This window comes from Mytilus californianus, unplaced genomic scaffold, assembly GCF_021869535.1.
Source record: "Mytilus californianus isolate M0D057914Y unplaced genomic scaffold, xbMytCali1.0.p SCAF_1, whole genome shotgun sequence".
Classification (NCBI taxonomy): domain Eukaryota; kingdom Metazoa; phylum Mollusca; class Bivalvia; order Mytilida; family Mytilidae; genus Mytilus; species Mytilus californianus.
Window position 1 is genome coordinate 108,473,176 of NW_026262581.1, and position 23,227 is coordinate 108,496,402.

The 23,227-nt window shown below is 32.0% G+C and overlaps 1 protein-coding gene across 20 annotated transcripts in view; it reads right to left on the bottom strand.

Moving 5' to 3' along the window:
* LOC127729754 (filamin-A-like) overlaps nt 1-22,845 on the bottom strand; it is a 78,575-nt gene extending 55,730 nt beyond the window's left edge. For 6 of the 20 annotated variants that reach the window (XM_052237702.1, XM_052237736.1, XM_052237711.1 and 3 more), the window contains exons 1-2: nt 21,908-22,143; nt 16,960-17,435 (exon numbers count right to left, since the gene is read on the bottom strand). In XM_052237702.1, coding sequence (XP_052093662.1) covers nt 16,960-17,299 — 340 coding nt within the window. In that variant the 5' untranslated portion in view covers nt 17,300-17,435; nt 21,908-22,143. Of the gene's footprint in view, nt 1-16,959; nt 17,436-21,907; nt 22,145-22,769 lie in introns of those variants that run through there. The other 14 variants (XM_052237719.1, XM_052237776.1, XM_052237692.1 and 11 more) reach the window with 6 other exon arrangements.
* Between the last annotated feature and the right edge of the window lie 382 nt (nt 22,846-23,227).

Below are 23,227 nucleotides of genomic sequence, written 5' to 3' on the forward strand. Positions count from 1 at the left end.
GAACTTTTAAATGTGAAATTTCATTTAACTGTCAATACAAAAAAAAACACATCATTCAATTCAACGCAATTTTCATTTCCATTCTAACTTCAAAAGTACATTCCCCTAACTTTGAACACCCTTTAGTCACAGACTGGTCAAAACATGAGTGTGAGATAAAATTGTAAAAATTCGTAAGGGTTCCACGGAACCCAGTGTCTCGCCTACTTTTTGCTGTTAACCACAGGCTCAACAAAAATGAGGAAAAAAATTAATAAAAATATTCCTCTCTATACTATCTTTTGATTGTAAGTAGCTTCTGTCCAAGTTTGGTAAAAATCGAGGATAGTTTATGAATCTAATAAATGTTTTAAAAACTTAAACTGCAGACTGTATGTAATGTTAACTGGAAGAAAAACTAAGTCCATTTATAAGTAAAATACGGAAAAAATGGAACAAAATTTCCTTCTAGATACTAGCTCTTAATCATAAACAAGCTTCTTTCCAAGTTTGGTACAAATCCAGGATAGTTTAAGAAAGTTGTTAAAATTTTAAAAACTTTAACCACAGAGTGAATGTAATGTTAACTGGCAGAAAAACTAAGTCCATTTATAAGTAAAATACGGAAAAAATGGAATTTTTTTTTACAAAATTTACTTGTGAATACTATCTTATGATCATAAACAAGCTTCTTTCCAAGTTTGGTAGAAATCCAGGATAGTTTAAGAAAGTTATTAAAATTTCAAAAACTTTAACCACAGAGTGAATGTAATGTTTCCTGGCAGAAAAACGAGGTCCATTTATAAGTAAAATACGGAAAAAATGGAATTTTTTTTTAACAAAATTTTCTTTTGAATATTATCTTATGATCATAAACAAGCTTCTGTCCAAGTTTGGTACAAATCCAGGGTAGTTTAAGAAAGTTATTAAAATTTCAAAAACTTTAACCACAGAGTGAATGTAATGTTTCCTGGCAGAAAAACTAAGTCCATTTATAAGTAAAATACGGAAAAAATGGAATTTTTTTTTTACAAAATTTACTTTTGAATATTATCTTATGATCATAAACAAGCTTCTGTCCAAGTTTGGTACAAATCCAGGATAGTTTAAGAAAGTTATTAAAATTTCAAAAACTTTAACCACAGAGTGAATATTTGTGGACGCCGCCGACGACAACGACGACGACGACGACGACGACGACCCTGACGGAATGTAGGATCGCTATGTCTCGCTTTTTCGACAAAAGTCGAAGGCTCGACAAAAATGTAACTTGATAAACCACACCATACATGTAATGTTAAGGAAATCCTTCCTAGACTTAAGCCATATCAAGATGAACTAGGCTTCTTTGATTATCCTGATATGTTTAACTTCAACTAAATCAATGCCTCTCATTTTTTCATCTCTTAGTTAAGTACCAATAAATCAAAGCAAACAGAAGATGATTTATAGTAAACACATCAACAAAAACCATCTTATTTCTACAGAAGTCATGATAACCCTAATCAAATGTCCATGTCAGCTTACAATCTTTGATTCCGACAATAACCTCCTTGTAAAATATTCCATTATCATGATGAACTGTCAGACAAAATCTCAAAGATGTGTTGTTAAATGTTCATATTTGGTTGCAGTGGAAGCAGTCTCAAGGAATCTAATATCTCTTCATGGCTCAGGGACAGCAGGAAACAATCATTGTTTTATATCTTGTTGGTCTATTTACATAAGCCCAAGGAGATAATTAAAATGGCTGGCTATGAAATTTGCCAAGTAGGGATTTATGACATTCAAATCAATACCTTCAGGATTGATTGATTGGTGTTTAAAGCCACTTTCAACACTATTGTGCTATTTCGTGGCGGTCAGTTTTTATTGGTGGAGAAGCCAGATTCCCGTAGAGAACCACCGACCTTCGGAAGGAAAACTGACAATCCTTGTCAATTAAGATTGGAGTCGAGTGCACCTGCCCCGTGTAGGAATCGAACTCACAACCTCTGTGTTGACTGGCTAGTGATACAGTAGTTCGACTACTTAGACCACTTGGCCACCGAGGCCCCTCAATACCTTCAGGATAAAAAATAAACCTGTTTTACAGCCAGTAAATTTGTTAACTTAATTTGCCTACTGAGGCAATAATTTCACAGGGAAAGACCAACAAACATTCAAACATATCATGATTACTCAGCCTCTTGTTTCATGTCTTGTCAATTCAATCCTACAGACAAGCTCTTATTAGCAATGATTTACTCTTTGTAAATGGAGGATGGCAAAAAAAAATCAGAAATTCCAAGTACGTTATACAAAGGGCAAGTGTCTCAAATGAACTACCAGGGGGAGGGAATAATGTTTTTCTAAATGAAAATTATTTTGATGGTCTATCATTATTCCAATGTTTTAATAAAACGCCATCTTTATCAAACTATCTATAACATTACAGAAAACTTTTGACAACCATAATATTTACTCTGCTTATAAACATGTAATAGAATTCTTTTCTTTTTCAGGAAGATTTTCTAAATATTTGAGAAAAAAACTTTATCTGAAATAACCCTTTGTAATCAGGTATGTCAATAAAAATCAAATTTTATCAGAACTCCTACACTTGAGTACATAAATAAATTTTGATTGTAATCCTTCTGAGACAAGTACAAATTCCTGCAGACCTTTTATTTTTAAATGTAATGCATCATATTCTATCTGTATTACCTGTAAATTAATTTTACATCTTAATTTTCACCACCCCCACTTTCTATCTGAGCCAAATATTTATACCACCACTGTGCATATTAATGCAATCAGACAAACGTCATAATATTTAGGTTATGAGTAAGACGTGTTTTGTTGTATCTTATGTGTACGCATTTTTACACCTACTTAATTAAATATCACAACATATTGAGCATTTCCTTAAATGTGTAACTGATATGGAATTTGCTGATCTCAATTAACTTATCATCAACTATTTGCACTAAAGTATTTCCTTCATTTAGTGGGTTTAAATTATACTGAAACAAAAATTACAAAGGCTTTCAATAAACTGTATCAATCTGTTGTAAGATAGTCCATGCTTATAATACAGTGTCTTAGGTCAAGTGATGCCCAAAGCATTTTAAAATTACAATGGACAGTACTTAAAAGTCAAGGTTTCAAATATCCTTCATAATCTCACCTTAGTAAATAGTCTCTTACGGGCATAGGATACAAAAGAAGAAGCAATTAATAATGCATCCAAAATTAACAGAAATTTCCTGTTAAAATAGAGAAATGGGATCTCTGGTATTAAAACATTAGTCTATTTTAGCTTAAAAATATGCACTTAGAACCCTCTTTATTTTTAAATGCAATCAATTGAGAACTACTTCAAAATGGTAATATAAAATCAAGGGTAATTTTTTTAATAATTTCATGGTGGCAGGAAATCATTCTATGGCCATTGGAATGGTATTGAAATACCGGTATGCAAATAAGTGTTTTTACCTCAAACAACTGAAATTTTTTGGTGTATTTCAGAACTATCTTTACTTGACCTTAAGTCAGAGTTTGAGTCCACTTATGTTTTTATTTTTATGTTTAAGGTAGGAATCTCAGTGACTGTTAGGCTCTTTGAAGAAAGTTACATTCCCATCCTCCACAAGACTGATTTATTTATTTAGTATCTGCACTATAGTGTTTTCTGATTTTTGAAACTCGTCCTCAAGTCTACTGAAAGTCATAAACACAATTCATGTAAACACAGTTATTGTTTTTTTTCAATAAAAGGTTAATGACCTTTCATTTCAAACTGAATGAATAACATTAAATGCCCTTTTCAGTATAAATGTGCAAGTTAAAGCAGATACATTTACATAATTTTTAATGAATGCATGTCAGATTACAATGTTGTAACCACACATGCATATGATTAATAGCTGGTTAATTTTCCAACTCCCAGTCAAAATATTGTATATCTGTCTTAACATAAGGTTTACATGAGGTAAAGCCCTATACTGATTAACCTTTAAACGATCAATACTCTGGTTGTGTATGTACTTTTTAAAATACATCTGTAGATTTTCAATTTTTTTTAAAGTTATTTCTTTTTCTTGCAATAAAGTGCAAATTGGCTGCATTTAGCCAACTCAGGAGGGTAAGATGTACTAATATGCTGAACAGTCAGTTCAATGTCTTTTGAATTTCTTGGCTTCCAAAACTTACTCACAAGTAATACCTGAAGAAAGTGTGATAAACAGAACATAACAAAATCTTATATTATCACTGATTATTATGTAAACATGGAAACTTTCCATTATTCTGATGTGTAACACACATAACAAACAGAAACAATAAATCATTATGGAAAGCCAAAAAACTATGACAAATAAGAGGGACCATAAAAGACAAAATCCTAATAAATCAATATGGAAGTACTTTTTATGTAACTGATGACCATATAGCAAAGGTAGTAATGTTTTTAGACACTTCATCCATGTGGAATTATAGATGACAATTGCACAGTTAGATAGTAATATGAATCACTGCAAACAACAACTTCCAAATCTAATTCATTTGTAAACATATATGTAACCAGTACAATAATAACACTGTTTAAATACCACTTTACTTTAAATGGACATTTAAATGTTAAAGGTTATAGTTCATGTAGTAGAGGGGCACAGTCAGCAGTTTGTTTTAATGAAACTGTATCTGTCTGAATCTATTTTTGTAGTTATGACAGGAGGTCACTGATTAGTAATACATTTAAGCATGTTGTTTCTACACAGAAGTCTGCATCTGTTTCCCTATAACCTATAGAATTCACTTGCGGTGACCATCATACCCAGCTTTGACTATTCCCAATACACCATTATTACTCTCCTCAATGTCTTTACTTCTGTGCATAGGAATTCCTCCTGCTTACACTACCTTCATTAAAAGTAAGCATCCTCTGGGAAAGTACCAGTATTCTCTGTCAGTGTATTATACAAAGTCTACTGAGTTTTCACTTGATTGTACTTTGGTTGGTTTTGTTTGTGTGACATGGAAATACCGTTTCCTTCTTGTCAATTTTAGACTGTAAATGACAAATCCTGTAGTACAACACATGTAACATGTAAAACTGTTTTATTTATGTCTAAAACAAGTTGACTTGGATACTGTAATTAGAATTGTGGAGAAGATTGATTGATGGTTGGTGTTTAACACCATTTTCAGTATTTGGCTATATCATGGCAGTTAGTTTATTATTGGTGAAGGAAGCGAAGAGAACCACCGACGTCCCACAGGCAAGAAAACTGACAATACTAGTAAATTAAGATTGGAGTCGAATGCACCTACCATGCCAGTGGTTCAAACTCACAACTTAAGTGTTGACAGGCTAGTGAAACAGGACATAGAGACCCCTTGTGGAGTAGAAATCAATGATGATGGTTACAGGCTTCACATCAGATACTAAAGTGAGCTTTGCTAAAACAATGTATGTTCGTTGTAATCTTATATGTAGCAAGAGCAAATAAAAAAAGAACACATGTTCTATGCACTGATAAATAGTTTACAGTCTGAAATTTGTCATGCTCAGGAATTCCTTTGGTAAAAACAGCTCTACATGTTCTAAGAGAATTAACATTCAGAATATTTGTAGTGGAGATGACCTTCAGTAACACCCAAACTTAATTTGGTTACATCAGAGAGAAGAGTTTTTACCAATCAATGTAGGCCAGTCATTATAATGTATGAAGTGAAATAAAAAGAAATGGAAAGATAAAAAGGGTCATTTTAGCCAAACTGACTAATACACCATATAGTACATATATAAAAGGGAACAACTATGATAGTTGCATTCCTTCATGAGTTTTATCAAGTGCATTTTACATTCTTAAGACATCTACCTATCATCACTCTGTATGAATCCAGAGCTATCAAAATTGTATTTCAAAGGGAAGTACATATGGGCGAGAGTTAAATAAACATAGCAGAAATGCTTATTAAAATTGTTTCAGTAACAATGAAAATGGAAACACCTTGTAAAACAGTACCTCACACTGACTTCAACTCTAAAAATACAACTATACCTATCTGTTAGGATAAACATAGGTCAATGCAAATACTTGGAAAAAGCTATGTAGCTATTTACCATAGTTAAAACAATAAATTCTCTGATGGTTATATCAAGATAACCCACATTACAACACCTGATCCTTTAATGAAAAGATGAGAAACAATAATCTCCTTGTACTCTGACACCAAAAACGGAAATAAAAATATATGTCGATCAAGTAAGAAATTTAAAGAGGTTTCTTAATCTTTCAAAAAAGAACAGCTATTCATTATTAGTTGTTGTATTTATTTGGCGTTCCCAAGGATTTGTATAGAGATGAAAGTTGTAGTTTTAACTGTCTATATGGGCAGAACTATGATGATGACCAAGAGATAAAATGCAGTCATTTTTGGTGCAGACAATGCATATTGAAATGATGTAAACTATTTTTTTTTTAATTGGAACTGTTTTAAACTTACACATAAAAGTGTCACATAATGTAATTTTGTTAGATTATACTTAGAAAATAGTGACTTTAATCTAGAAGTGAAAATCAAACGACAAACCAAATGGTAAACAAGATTACATCACAGACTGACTGACAGGAAATATCACAAGATCTCAGCATACACATCTTAGTTCAATGCAGTCCATGGAAACTGTCCACAAATCCTTGATTTTACAAACTATTGGTCTTGAGCATTCTTGATAAAGGTTATACTAGAAACATGAGTAGTCAAACTTAACTTTAAAATTGATATGTATAATGCTACTTCTATACTAAAATAAAGATTGGTTGGCTCTGCTCAGTAACGACTATTGATGCATGTAGCTTAAATGTCTTACAGCAGACTAACCTTTGTTCACTATCATTTTTAATAAAATCACAGCAAATTGTTCTTAAAAACAGGGTTAAATATGATGTTAGCATGGCATCCTTTATTCATGAAAATGAATTTAACAATAAACAATGTAATATTTGACACTGGAAATTTCACATCCATCCATCCATCAATCAATCAAACACTTATATTATCGATAAACCCAGTCCAATCCATAGAAATAATTTGTGTGGCCAATGAGTAAACATATCTCTTAAAACAACAATTTGCAAATAACAGATTGAAACAGGGTGAACTTAAAGTCTTATTTTGGGGAACTGATCATAAATGTTCACTGTTGGAATTTTATATATGAAGTGACATACAAGCCAAGTACATAAAATTTTAGGTTTGGAACATGAATAGGAATAATTTGGTACATCACTTATTTTCTTCCTCGTTAAATGACCATTTGGAGAGTGATTGAATTGAGCACTTGGCCTTGTTCTATCATGTGTTAGAACTATGGTTTACCAAGTGTACACATAAAAACAAGATTTATCCTGAGTTTAACCAGCCTTCAGAAATCAGAATGCTGATAGAAATTTTGAAAAATCATTCAGTTTAAGACTTTACATTTAGAAAAAACACAATTTAGATTGTTCAGACAGAGCCAAGAACAATTTCACTGATATATTGTACATTCAACTATTAGATCTGTCCATCAATGTCTGTAAAATATAAGACTGAATATCTCCAAAAGATCTATTTTTTTAACATAATCCTTTTGAGTAAACAAACTGATAAAAGATTCATTAAAGTTTACAAATCTAGGTTTCCACATGCCATTTTATATTTCAAAAATCTAGGTGGAGCTTTTTAAGTTCACATGATTTATCTGTTTGGATATACTTGAAAATTTATGTATGCAGAAGAATTTAACAGAACGCCTCCATACATGCATATGGCATAACTAGAAAAATTAAATAGTGAAATTTCAGGTCAATTCAACCTAACTATTGGTGATATTATTTTTTTGTCATTATTCTAAACAGAAATTGTTCTTATCAATTTTATTTTGGTAATAATAGTAGTTCATACATTACTTTGTTAAAAACTAGGTGATATATCTAAATGTAGATTAAATCTGAAGAAAAACTGAAAGATAATCACTTTTCCATTTTCCTGTAGATACTTATTATCAGTTTTTGCAATACAATTTGTGCATCAAGCATATCAAAACTGTGCCTTTGGGGGTTCAGACAAATTGTGAGGAAATGTGTATCAACTACATAATTTTCTTAAATGTATGATTCTGTAGTGTATTTATTGATGTAATATTTTCCAGCAAATGAATGTCGGTTTTTGAAAAGGAATGCTCTGACTGCTTGAAACAAAACCATCAAAACCCAAGGAGAAAAACATGAGAGATCTGGTTCCCTGCCAGCAGTCTCAAGGTCATACATAACGAAACAGTGCAGTCTTCCCTCAATGATGCATCAGCTCATCTGTAACATTGTATATTTCAGTAATTTGGATAATATTAAGTATACACATATATCCATTATGTGTTGACACAACTACTTGTTACACCTTAATAACTCCAAAATACAATTACCATTTGTTTAGTCTGCCATTCATTGAACTTATTTTGATCTCATTTATTATACACTATTCATGTATTGCTTTTACCCTTTCTGGAACTTTCATCTTCAGTCTCAGAAAGGTTTTTAGTGGGGTAAAAAATCCTCCATCTGTACTTTTTTGTGTAGTGTACTGTGGCTTGTCAATGTTTGTCAATTTGTCCATTTTCTTTTGACAGTTTGGTGTTTTATGATTCTTTTATGTCCTTCAGCTTTTAGTTTTGATTTTCTTTTGAAAATGCATAATATTCTAAACATTGTAAGGAACCAAAAACCTCTGGGGGTTGGGAGGGGTGGTCTGGTTCCCCTTTTCGAATATCCATCTCATTAAAGCTTTGGTCTATTTGGCTGGTATGTCAACTACAGCTTGTGTTAAGGTTACAAAATTGTCCATATTAAAGTTATTAGAGGGAAACCCATCAACAGTATAATCTACCTAGTGCAGCATGCAACCAAATCCTGAGTAAATATGTGGATTGGATTAAATTCTCTTACAGAACATGACAAACAAATACCATCAATAAAGTTCATGATATTATTCTTGTACCTAATGGGTGGGCTCTTGTATTACAATATATTTCCTGCACCATCCAGTCATGTTACAACATTTTTATAGCTTGTAAATGAACCATAACAGAAATGTAAACTGCAGAGTTTAAAACAAGATTAGCTGGTTGGGTTTGGTCCTTCAAGCAGTTATATCTACCTTATTTTCCCTACAATACCCTAATTCTAAATAACTTTGTGACAGTATCTCTCTCTCTATCAAATGTCATCCTATAAAGACTGATAAAGACAGATTAATCGTTAGAAGGATTAATAAATCCTGATCAAATGTCAGAAACCTGCTCCAATATGTAGGTGATTATGTTGATTATATCCAAGCTACCCGACTGTTATTATGGGATGTAGTCCATAAACAGGGGAAATATTATTATATCCTTTTCATTCAGTTTCTGCCAAATTTGGTCATTATATGGTTGGGTAGACATGAGAAATGAAGTGTGTTTCATATTTCAATGTTATACTAGTTTTAACACCAATCCGTGATTCACTACATAGATGGCAAGTTTTATTTCACAAATCTCACTTACAAATTACATACACTTCAATATGCTGGCATAGCTTTAAATATTTTGTCAGAAATGTCAAATAGATTTGTTTGGATATTGAATATCTTTTAGAAATTGTAACATGTTTCTTCAGTACAAAAATGGACCAAAAATAAGCTCTTAATGTCTCAGTGTCAAATCAATATGATTGTCAATCCAATGGCCTGAGGTCTGTTTGTTCCTAATACAAGGCTTAATCAAATCCTTATCTGCAACTAGCAGAAAGATTATGAAAAAGACTGCCACCACATACAAAAAATATTGTGGTAGACTTCCCAATCCCAGTTCTTGTGCAGATTTAAATTTCTGATGAACTAACAAAAAGTTGCTGATCTCTGCTGTGATGTGGCATATCAATAACCTTTCTCCATCTTTTTCTAGCATTTTATTCTGAATAAGTTTAATATGCATATTTACTAACTGGTACTACGATGTAAAAAACTATCTTTTTTAGATTTTGTTTTCAAAAACACTAGTTGTCACAAGAAAAAAATGCTATCTGCCAATATTCAAACAAGACTGTTTCAAAGTGAAAGACAAGCATCATGTAATTGAATGTGAAGGATTACTGGTTTCTGCACCAGTGATCCTAGACAGTAGCTGCAGGGCTATTTACCTGCCACAGGTATGGCAAGTATTACAACTGAGTTAAAATGATGATATGTAACAAATTCATTTATGACATTTTTTCATTTATATTCATATAATACATGTACATATATACATGATTAATAATAAAAAATGATGTCTTTAATATCAATGTTACTGAGGCTACAGTTTTATAACCGAAAAATTAATTGTTTCTTAACAAGATTAGGAGTAATTTGCTCAAAATTCTATCATTCCTCTGCTGCAGGTGGAATTATTGTGAATTCATGATTCAGTCTTTAAATATTCAAATGTTTGCCAGACAATGAGAAATTGTGGATCGAAAACATTACTTTCAATGATCCTGTTTTTTAGAACTTGCTTAGTTTTACCATCGAAAAATGTCACAGACCCCTTTACTAAAATAAGTAATCTAAATGATCCCACAGTCAAAATGCTGATATAAGCACTTAAAAATTCAGTGTAACAAAATATCCCTGAAGTAATCTTCTTAAAGCTCCTCAATTATAAAAGTATTGATATAACTGACCAAGACACTTAAATTCACTTGTCATGGATAAAGAAATGTTCTATACAAATAAGTTAGAAGTGAAATAAGGTGAAGACAGTCTGTTAATGGGAGCATTTGATTAGCCACCTGTTATACATATATGTAACTTCCTCAACATTTATGGCTGACACTAAACTTTCTAGGATTCAAAGTATGCAGTGTAGTGAAAGTAAAGATATCAAAAAGCAGAGGCTTATCCAACTGTGCAGTCTTATTATGGTATTAATGTAAAAGTTATATAATCTCATGCAGACTTAGGTGTCAATTAAAATACTTTGGGTCCCACTGTGATATGATGGATTTTTTTTCTTTTCAATCACAGATACCAAAATATTTAACCAAGACTTTAAACGCTATTATTTTCTTAAAGGACTTTTTACTATACAAAGTTCAAAGTACAACATATAGAAAAATGCATCAAGGTATACTCCCTATAAGCTTAAGTTTTAAAAATACTCAGGTATAAAGTCTATTTGATCTTGACCTCTCTTCTCCTAGCCTTCAAAAAGTTGTTAGCTTTCAATTAAACAAATGGTTGACCAAAAAAAAACAGTAAACATTACGGAGATATTACATAAGGAATCTGAGCTTTAGATCTACCCAGTAATCTTCTAGCAAAGATGATATTTTATCGATAAAGCTCTACCCGGTAATCTTCTAGCAAAGATGATATTTTCTCGATTATGACTCTTTGGTGTTCCACTTTTCAAACACACCACATGAAACCCAACCAATATGGGAAAAGTTTACATATTACCTCACGCAATATATGAAAAGGTATACATTTATACAATCTAAATTATATGAAAAGGGTTGGGTAACAGAACCCCAGCTGCACCCCTATCAATTTAGTATTGAAGTGGCCCCCACCCAAGCGGAAAGTCCAGAATGTCTAGAATTTGATGATCAGCATTATTACCAGAATTGGTTTTGACAGATTGGTAATGTACCCAGATTTATACCAGATGGTATTTTATTATTCTTTATACACTGTAATTAATTACTGTATAGTTCATAAATAATGTAACCAATCTACACACCAGTGATTGATGTGCTCTCCAAGGAAAATGTTGAACACTGTACATAGGCTAAGGAAGGAAAAGACCTATCAGCTACAATTCCATAATTCAAAAATAAAGGTGGCTACTGGGCAAATTAACAGTTACTAAAGTCACTTCAATGTTACAAACTTAAGCATTTAGATACATAAATAACATCAAATGAAACAAATGTATCAAAAATATCTGAAATTTTGCTGATCTATACAAATCATACTGGTATTCAGATCTTGCCAAAATTATTAGTCTATTTCTGTCATCTTATTAATACATGTGCACATTGATGCATTGTGGTGTCATCATTTTACAAGAGAACACCTAATCATCTTAAGTTCTACGTCACTTTCCTTTTTAGTACCAGCTAAATGATAGAAAAAAAAACAACATAGTGCACAATTTGCCTGATATGACAGCTTGATAAATGCATACATGTACATGTAGATGCTGACTACTACAAAGCATGTAAGAGGGGGACATCACAAAGAAAGCTCAACTTTAATGATACTGATCGTCTCAGGTAGATCAAAAGGGGACATCACAAAGAATGCTCAATTTTTATGTCGGAAACTGATCATCTTAGGTAGATTATAAAAGGGGGACATCACAAAGAATGCTCAATTTTAATGTCAGAAACTGATCATCTTAGGTAGATTATAAAAGGGGGACATCACAAAGGAATGCTCAACTTTAATGAAACATGTACTGATCATCTCCGGAGGATGAAAAGGGATTAAGGAAGAGAATAACACCTTTTCCACAGTAAAAAGAAAATTATACTTTTTCTGGACTGCATGTCACAACACATTGAAATCTATTATAATACTAAAATTTTAAATCATTTTAACTTTTACTGATAAAAGCAAATATCTATAATAAGCCAACAAAAATTTATCTGAGGTCTGATGTCAACAACTAAGTTTTACTTTTTACACATGTATACACAGAAAAAACTTTTATACTGACACACCTTTTTTTATATGTTCTAGATATTAAAGCTGTCAGATTGATCAAAAGATCAGAAATGTATGGATACACTAATTCTAATTTATGAATTGAAGCCATTTGGTAACAAATAAAATCTATCATAAATTTAATACACAAAGTACCAAATTATTGATTTCAGAAAGTTACTATGTAAAAAAATTATTTCATTCTACCATGTCTACTGGTAGTATTAAAAGTTACTATGTTTGAATATTATGACAATAGTGTTTAAGTGTAAAACTAAAATTTATTATGTTTGAATATTTTGACAATCCGTGTTTTAGTCTAGTATTAAAAGTTACTATGTTTCAATATTATGACAATAGTGTAAGGTTATTTTCAGACAGAGTAACTTAAGCCAGTGACATGAAATGAAGGACTATCTATTTTCTTTCACAACTGGGGGTCTAATTCAAACTAAATCAACATTTAACAGTAATGAGAGGTAGTAATATATACATGTCTTTATGTGTTTTAAACAGCCCATCAAACAAACTTTTATTGTTAAATAATAGTATGATAAGAATAAGATAAGAATTTTATTAATCTAATCAAGAACCCATAAAGGGCATCATTTACAACAATATTAAGCACAATATGATTGGAAAAAAGAAAAACTATATCCTAATATAATACTATCATATATTGGACAGGATCAGAGCCTAACACATCATGTGTCTTACATAACATTAACAATAATTGCATAATAATTTATATATTTTGTATCCACCTGGATCTTATTTCTAAACACTTAATTATATAATTGCCTAGGCACATAAGAGTTGGTAAATGCTCATTTGTGAACAGCCAGAAATATTTTTTATCCTTGGGTAATTCTTTAAAATTATTACAAAAACTGTTTACTTTATCCCATAATAATTTTCTCTGTTCGTTATATAAAGGACAACTTACTGTGAAATGGGTCTCATCTTCAATAGAATTTGATCCATGTGATAGGCAGTGATGACATAGACGCTGACTTCTCTCTATGTATTTTTTACTATACCTATCTTTCTCAATTTTAAGATCATGTGCACTTATTCTCAATTTACATATAGCTCTTCTTATATTAAAATCTTTAATTGATAAATAAGCCTCCTTTACGAAGTCAGTCTTGAGGTTGAAATAATTTTCTAATTTACTATTACCTTGTGATAAGGTATCAGATCTTTTGACCCCCCAAAATGTTTTAAAACTGTTACAAAGTTTACATTTTACAAATTTAATTAATCTATTGAGCTTTGTATTCAAATTTTGTATATCAAGTGATTGAAGGACATATCTCATAGATGAATACCAACAATTAATGTTTCCTGCATCTAAAATTTTATTACAAACATAAGCATCATAAAGTAACCCATCGTCCAATTTGTTAAGCCTGTGTACATATTTTACCATAGATATAATGACAGAAAAATAAAGAGGAAATCTTGCAACCTCTGATAACACTGCCAAATTTGAGGCTTTTTTATTTACACCAAGAATATATTTTAGATACCTGAAATGTGATTTTTCCAAATAATCATTTATGTAAATTAATTCAAATAGATAATCACTTTTTTTCTTGCAAGCAGCAGAGTTAATCTTAAAGGTACCCCAGATTTCACTACAATATAATAAAATTGGTTTTATTGTGTGATCATATAAATGGATTGCAGTATCAATACTTGGATTACAAGCTGACATGGATTTTTGTAGTTTAAATTTTGCCTTTAAGGACTTTTTGAATAGCTCTTCTTTCCCCTGCTGAAAAAGACCACTGGAAGTAAAGACTATCCCTAAATATTTATATCTGTTAACACATTCTATAGCCTCATTATCTAAACAAAGTGATTCCTTCAAAAATTTTCCAGGCTTGTTAAAAATTAAAACTTTTGTTTTGGACAAGTTAACATCTAGACACCAATCAATACAATAAGTTTGCAGGTTATCAAGTATGTTATGACAGTGACCAGATCACTAAATGACAGGCTACCTCACACTATACACAGTCAGTAAATCCATTCATAGGATACATGTAATACCTACCATCCCTAATGGCAATTTTTCCCACCACAGATGTTTATACACATAATTTGTCAATTAAGGTTACAGTTGAAAGCAACTCAGTGATATGTAACTTGTATGTCTAGATATTAAAATATGAGGAATTGACTGGATTGATGTTTCTTTCTTGCAGGCCACTGACATGTATTGAAAAGATATACCTATCTATGGTGTATTGTTTTGAAGAGCCTACACTTTATATCTATAAATCTCCATAAAACCCTGGATATCAAAACATTGTCATGCATACTTCCTGTTGTTTTATTACAAAGTAGACCATCCTCCATGATATACATGTACAACAATATAATCTTTGTATCAGGAGAGAAGGGTACTGTTTATAAAGATGGGAATTCAGTGTAGAAAGTCAGTAAAAAAGATTAAAACTTTATCACAGTAAAGTCTATAATAAAATGAACTTTTTCCTGTCTTTGATTAGAGGCATGGAACAAGTGTCACAGTCCATCCATAAATATATTGTCCTTCAAATTGTATCCTTTGCAGGGTTTGAAATTAGCAGGGGTCCACTCGCCAATGGCCCCTAAAATTTGGTGTGGGCTACTTAAATTTCTGCTTTTCTTGTATAGGACTGTATATGTGGGCTACAAAATTAAAGCCGTGGGCTACCATGCCAAAATTTTAACTTCTATCCCTGCTTTGTGATCTATTTGTGGCAAAGACAGGTAAAATAATTCTGTTTACTATTGCTGTATTTCATTACAAAAAAACTATATAGTAAGACAAGTTCATATGTTTGACATGTGATATTGATATACAATAGGTGTTTTTTTACCTTTGCATTATTCAACAAAATGGCCAGATCTATTTACTTGAATGAGACCTTTTGCTATATAAAATATTTCATTGAAAAATGAGCTATTTGTTATACTTTAAACATCTTGATTTTAAACTAAATCAGTCATGAGAAAACAAATGTTCATTCATGGGATGAATAGAGGAAGATAGAAAATTTATCCATGTGCTCTGCATTAGTTAAGGGCATACCACCTTTTGAAATATTTATATCAAATTTGAATGCAATGAGTTTTTAAAATCTTCATCGAAAAGGTTTTTCTTATGAAAACATAAAATTCTTCATGCTAAGATAAAATTTCATCGACATACTGAACTTGTGTGAACATATTATAATTCTTCAAAGCAAAAGAATCGTTGCCTGGAATATACACTGATTTATTTTCTGGACGTAAAAAATACTATAGACATCAACTTTATTAACAGTGTTTTATACACCCACCTCAAGGGTCATAGAGGAATTCACTTGTCAAACTGATCTAAAATTGAAGGGCACAGGTAATTTATGTCCTGAAACAGAAACTGGTTGTGGATCAGTTTCAAACTTTAATTAAATTCCTTTAACTGTTAGTTCCTTTTCAATTTTAAATCTCAAAACAAATGAGGTAAAATCCATAAAATTGAAATAAAGGCTTTTTATCAGCAGTTGGAGACAAACAAAATCAGTAAAAATATTTCAATGCCATAACCATATATTTTGCTATGACCTAAAGCTCTTAGTGTAACCTTTGCAAATATGTTGTGCATTTTCAATATATAAGAATATACATTTATTTGAGCACTAATGTATTATGTATGAGTTCTTGACACACCTATATGACCCACTTCAATCTGCATTTTACACTTTCACAGCAAATTGTAACCTGGTAAACTTATGAATTATTTATACATCATTTCAGCTTTGAGCAATTTTCATGTTTACAAGTATCACCCTTAGTGTATCTCTTGTGATAACTGCTAATTAGTTACTTTTTCAGCCTTTTTTGTTAATAGCATTATTAAAAATATTTTCAGCAGTGTATTGAATAGGTTGTTGTGTATTGAGTATACATGTATAAACAATTATCAGCCATGACGTGTTTACAGGTAAAAACCCACGTGTGTGTCATTAAGTTAATAATAACATTGTTCATAATTGTCCTTTAAATTGTTGTTTTGTCAGAATAATTGCTGTTTGAAGGTTGGCCAAACAGGTGTACGATTCTTAGTTTCACTTTGACTGTCATGTTTCAATACACATCCCCAATAGCATGAATAGGTGTGTCACGGTAAATACCGGTTTACCGGCAAACTTAAAAAACGTAAACAAAATAAACATGCGACTGTCTTACCTATATTCACAATTCTTATCCCTTCATCTCTCTCGAGGAACTCCAAAACCCTGGTGACATTTTCAAGTTTTTGGGTCCTGAAGTTGGGACGTCTATTGACATGCTTAAATTTTTTGCCGGATAAAACTTCAATTAATGCAACTAATCTTAATCCATCTGAAAAGTCATTTTCAAGATCTGCTATTGTTTTATTTACTGTTTTTAAATGTTCGTTTGCCCATCTTGTGAAGGTATTCTTTTGAATTAATTTCCATTGTGCGTCGTCTGCGAGATCTCTCTCCGTCAACGGCATCTCCTCGTCCTCGTCCTCGTCGTAATATTGTGCCTCGCTTTCAGCCATGGTTGATTTATATAGGTGTTTTACGCTCGAATGGTTTTAAAATGAATAATTCAAAAAGTTGAGGTGGGCGCTGAATTTGGACGCTCCTGTTCGGTCCTTTCACACAAAATGCTGGTCTTGATAACTTCTAATTGACCTGAAAGTAAACAACATTGATAATGTGTATTGTTTCGAACTAGGAAATGTCCACTCATATCTAAGGAATGTGAAAACGTGAAATTGTACTTATAATACAAGTTGACAATTAATAATTTTTGTCACGATTACACGAAAAATAATTAAACTGGTTGTTATGATTTTACATTTTGGTAGAATTGTATGCCTTCATCTAACTGTATGGCTTAATATGATATTAACTAATGAATCCTGGGCACCAGTGGCGGATCTAGAAATTTTCATAAGTGGGGGCCCACTGACTGCCTAAGAGGGGGCCCCGCTTCAGTCATGCTTCAGTGATTCCCTATATAATCAACCCAAATTTTTCCCCAAAAAGGGGGGACCGGGCCCCCTGCTCCCCCCCCTAAATCCGTCTCTGGACACGGTTTACCAAGTATACCAGAAACCTAGCAACCCAAATAAAAACTCAAAAAGTCATCTGAACTCCGACAATGGGATAAGTCACAAGTATGCATGCAAGGACCCAACTTCCATAGAAAGTCAGTCTATCAGGTTGAAAATATATGGGACACCTCAACTTTTCTTTTACTCTGTCACTGTGCTGGAATTGATTGTCAAAAATGTTGAATGAGTTACAAATGCAGATATAGATAAGAATTTAATTGCGTGTTCTGTTTTAATTCTTACACTATACAAATAATCTGCAAACAAAATCAGCAACGAAGCATTATCATACAGCTTGATTTTCGCGAGGATCTAGGAATTTAAAAAAGGAGGGGGTCAAATTAGAACTAATGGTTCCACCCTGATTTTTGTCGATTATTATGTTATTTTTTAGACAGATGAAGAAAGTAAAGGTTAACTACAACAACAGACCCTCTCCTATGAGTTAGTAGTGGACACACCATAAATAACACTAGCGCTGTACGGTGCTTACACAGTTATAAAAAAACGGCCAAAAGTTTCAATGAGAGCCCACTTTTTTAAGTTATCGAACCATGTAACGACATATAAGGCAATGTTACAGTTTCGCATTTGCACTTCTATCGTCGCTGGGTAAGATGCAGACACCTTGAAATCGAAGATCGTCACTACATTTTTTAACATTAGCTTATCAGATTGCAAATACATGGAAATTAAGATAAAACGGATCTGAGTTGGTTCTTCTTTGAAATTGGTTTATTGAAATTCAAAAAATATATATGAAAAGATTACTTCGTTGCATCGGATTATGAAAACTATCAGTTAGCATGGTTAGTATGGCATTTTCTTTAAAACTTGATTGTATGTTATTAGATATGAAAAAGGGAGATGCGAGTATATGTTAATGAGACAACAAAATCGAAACCACAAAAATAAGAAAATAAAATTTCTAAATCAACATGCGGTATTTAGCAATAAATGAACGAATTTGTAAAATTAACTAGTATAACCCTGTTCATCTTAAAATTTTATGCATGTCCTTGCCCAAATGACATGTAACAGACAAGCCAAAAGTATATGGTTCTTTTCTCGTAGTTTTTAAAGAAAACATTCCTCGAACAAGGAACATTCCTGGTTAATGATTTCAGTGCATAAGCGAGAACATTTCGTCTTTTGATAAGATCGAGAAGCAAAAATATTAATGCTTACTTTAAGATCTCCATTTGATCTGTTGAAAGGTTGAAAGATTACATTATGTGCTGATGCAGATGGGTGAAAATCGGTAGATTTGAAATTTTACTTTTATCAGCATCTACACATCAATTTACTTTCCCCTTGTACTTTATGTGAAACATGCCATTTTAAACAGGTGTTTGTTTTTTAAATTAATGTTATACTTCTGGGATTTTAGATATATCTCGGCTGTTTTATGTGTCTCACTGGTGAAAAAGAGAGGCAAAAGATGCCAAATGGATATTCAAACTCATAAGTCGAAAACATATTGACAAGGCTATAGCAAAAACAACAAACAAACAAAAAATGATGAAAAGACAAACAACAGTACACAAAACACAACCTAAAACACTTATGATTGAGCAACATGAACCCTACAAAAAAACGAAAGTCAGGAATAAGGATGAGGTCAGTTTAGATCCATCGACAATGTACTTTTTCTCCATTAATAAACTGTATTATTTTTTGGTGAGTAATACAGTCTCGTCCAGTTTTCTGGCTCTTCCTATAATTCCATGCAGTTCGTTAACTTAATGTTAAATGAATGGACTAAAGGGACGGACGAACGATCAGGTCACCATCGTAAAGGATGTTGTTTTGGTATACATGCCTGGGACTTATCAAATGTTGAAGTTTTAAACATGCATATGGATACACTCCAGTTAAAAGCAGAATGCAACTTATTCGTCTAATTTCTTTTAACCAACGAGACGGGGGACGGTGTCAGGTTAACCTAGCTGATGTTATAACGATCACATATATGTGTTGCTGGCAACTTGAAAACCGTTCATGCCATAGTACGAAATGTCTGATAATTTATGAAACTTTGGACTCAAAAATAAGTGAAATAGACTACATGATATAAATATGTTTATGTTCCAGTTAGAATTTCTCGTCGAATCAAAAATATTTGTTGATTTATATCTCAATATCTCTATATACAAGAATTAAGACGATACCTTTTATATATTCGAATAAGACATTTGAAAATTGTATTCTAGCACTGTTTGTAGATATCAGAATTACCTGAATTAGTCTGATATGGATATAAATCCAGACGTAGCATTTAGTTGCTTGTTCTGACGTATTAGATACAATGCTTAAAGAAAATTCTATCTCAAACACTATTACCCGATTTGGTACACGAAGAAAGACAACTTTTATTTTTCACATATACATCATTTATCCCCACGTTACTTTTTATGTATAATGTGACAAGTCTTGTGTCGATTTTTAACGTCAAATGCTTATTGTTTTGTCGCTTGCGTTTGTTTTCCCACCTAATATGTGACACGAGCATTATATCAGTGCAGTGATATGGTTTTTATCGATATTGTATATCATCATGTATTTTTTTTTTTGTCTCGATCAGTAGTATCAATTATGAGGCATATCTTGAATTATTTATTCATTACTCAGTATGATTTTTATCTTGACGTGTATATTGATTAAAGCCACTTTGTTGTTAAGTACACTTATTCAGAAAATGTGTGGAACAAATAAGAGTCGAATGAACTAATCATAAACATATGCCCTTTATGATTTCCGGTTGTTACATTGCATTCTAATTTTGGTGATTTTTGTACAAAGTTTCAAGGCGGAACTTTAGAAAGTTCATCTCAATTTAACCATAGCTAGAGATATTGCATGAACACCTGTCTATAGACGATTCACCAATTAATACAAAGGTAAAAAACAATTAACCAATCCAAAAGTCCATTCACTTTGACCAGGAACATATATATTGACATAGATATACTGTTCCCAGCTTTGACTTAGTCTATGGATTACTTTTATTATTTTGTTTTTGAGATACAGATACCTCTTATAGAATTTCTGTATTGTATCAGCTTATTTTCTTTTATTTAACGAGTTCTTGTTCATACCAACACAATGTGACAAGAGAAAGAAAAAAGGAAAATACCACAAGCAACAATAAATACTTGAATTATACAGGAAAGGGGCAATAACTCTAGTGGAAATAGTGCGCCAATATGTCAAAAGTTGTCAACCCTTATATAGCTGCTTAATTAACAATACAGTAGGTTGATATATCGTTTGATACTAAACTTTATGCACATAGATAATACGTGTTGGTAGGTTGTACACATTGCTATGTTTTAGATTAAGATGACTGAGTCAGATTAAGAGACTAATTAACATATTCAACCTATATCACTCTAAGGTCCAGTCTTTTGGTCACACAGCTCCTCAAGTGTTAACGTATTTATGCATGCTCGGCTTTTAACATTTTTGGAGTTAAGCGTTCCTGATGAATAAAATACAGGAACTGTTATTTTCATTTTCATCGTAGAGAAACAACAAAAACTCTATCAGTCAGAGTATATTTTCTTCAGTTATTTTGTTATATGTTGCATAATATTGTTTCAAAACAATTTCCATGAGCCTAGCTTTCTGTGAAAGTCATAATAAGCACGAAATCAAACATGTGTTTAACAAATGAAAACGTTTTCTTAACACAAGAAAGCTGGTAGAATAAGAAATTGTTTTGTAGATCATACTTGTACATATGTCGTATAAAAACCTAAATTTCATCTACAAAATGTAATGAATTAAGATAAAGAAAAATGAGGAAAAGTGAACAGTTCCAATGTTTATGATAGAAACTGTATGAATTGTTCATTTTAACATTTTGTTGATTTAATCAAAACTATTAAAACAAATAATGTGATTGGCACTGTAATAACAAATTGTTTACGAAGTTGTCTGATAACACCTATCTTATGCCAATCAAAACTGCATTACCTATGCAATAAATTTCCAAAGAATTGCAGTTCAAGTTTGAATTAATTTAAAAGTACTAATTAAACTTACTATTATTATAATAGTCAATCCGAAAGTCAGTTCCGGTGGTCAAAAATCAGGTCCCGTCCGTACTCCAAGAGTTGACAAGGAAAAGGGAGATGTTTTGTAACAAGCCGGCTTGTCTCTCACTGTACACACATTTTCAACATCTAAGCCAAACAGGGTTGGTTTATAAATAGTCTTAGATCAGATTGGTTATCGTAGAAACGTGAGATTCTTCAGAATATATGTACGAAATCACTTCCCAAGATTCTGCCAGAAGACTCACAGTGTTCAACTGCGCAGCATCACTTCCATATATGGGACGCGCGTGAAAGCCGATACTAGTGAATTATTATTGTGTACATGCACGTGTGTCATACTGTTAGTATGATCACAATTAGATAAGAGGCGGGATTGAGGACCAATGACCAACGTCTGGACCAGTGATTAGGTAAATTAATCCCTTATTTCCAGATTTCCAGATGGTAGACGAGTCGAGCCCTGTGTGATTAATCTGTTAACATAACGATCACATTTTTGATACATGTAATAGTTAATTAACCGATAATACGGATCAACAGAGTAACACATGTAATATTCTTAAATATTCCTTTCCTTAGGATAGCAGATTATATCACAACACAAACATTTCCTGCTGTATAATGAGGTTTTAATTTTTGAGATTTTTCGTGTGTTTGAACTTTCTAACAGATGAAAATTCATGCGAATTAACCAGGAGCCATGCAAAATATTGTTTTATGTTTTATGACCATGGAAGTATTAATATACATGTGTTGACAGAAAAAGTAAAAAGAAATGAACAAATTAATAAAATTACAGAAAACAGATATCTTCAAAAATCTCAAACAAAACTAAATAGATAACTTACTAGAACACTTAACCTAGCTAGATATCCTAAACACAGTCCATCTAATATCAGCGAAAAACAACAAACAGAAGCTTTTTTATAGTTTGGATATACCTCAAATGACAGGAAGACCATGAAAACTACTTAACAAATTATGTCATAAATTGGTAGGATTGAAAAGCAAGACATCCGTTAATGTTGTGTGATTTTTCAGTGATATGAAATTGTTCTTAAGTGGACAAAAGTAGCTAGCACTTTACACTTCTGGCCGGTATAAAAATCATTTTTTTGCAATACTCAGTAGATTTGTCAATGTTTCCTATTCAAAATAGTTTAGCCAACAAAACTGTACTGATAATGGCACGGCCTTGAAAGATGAAAAAATCATTTTAGATTCTTTTTTAAAAATGTCATTCTATATTTTAAACACGACAAGAGAGTTCAGTTTTACTTGAATATGGACCTTATATAAAAGGAGC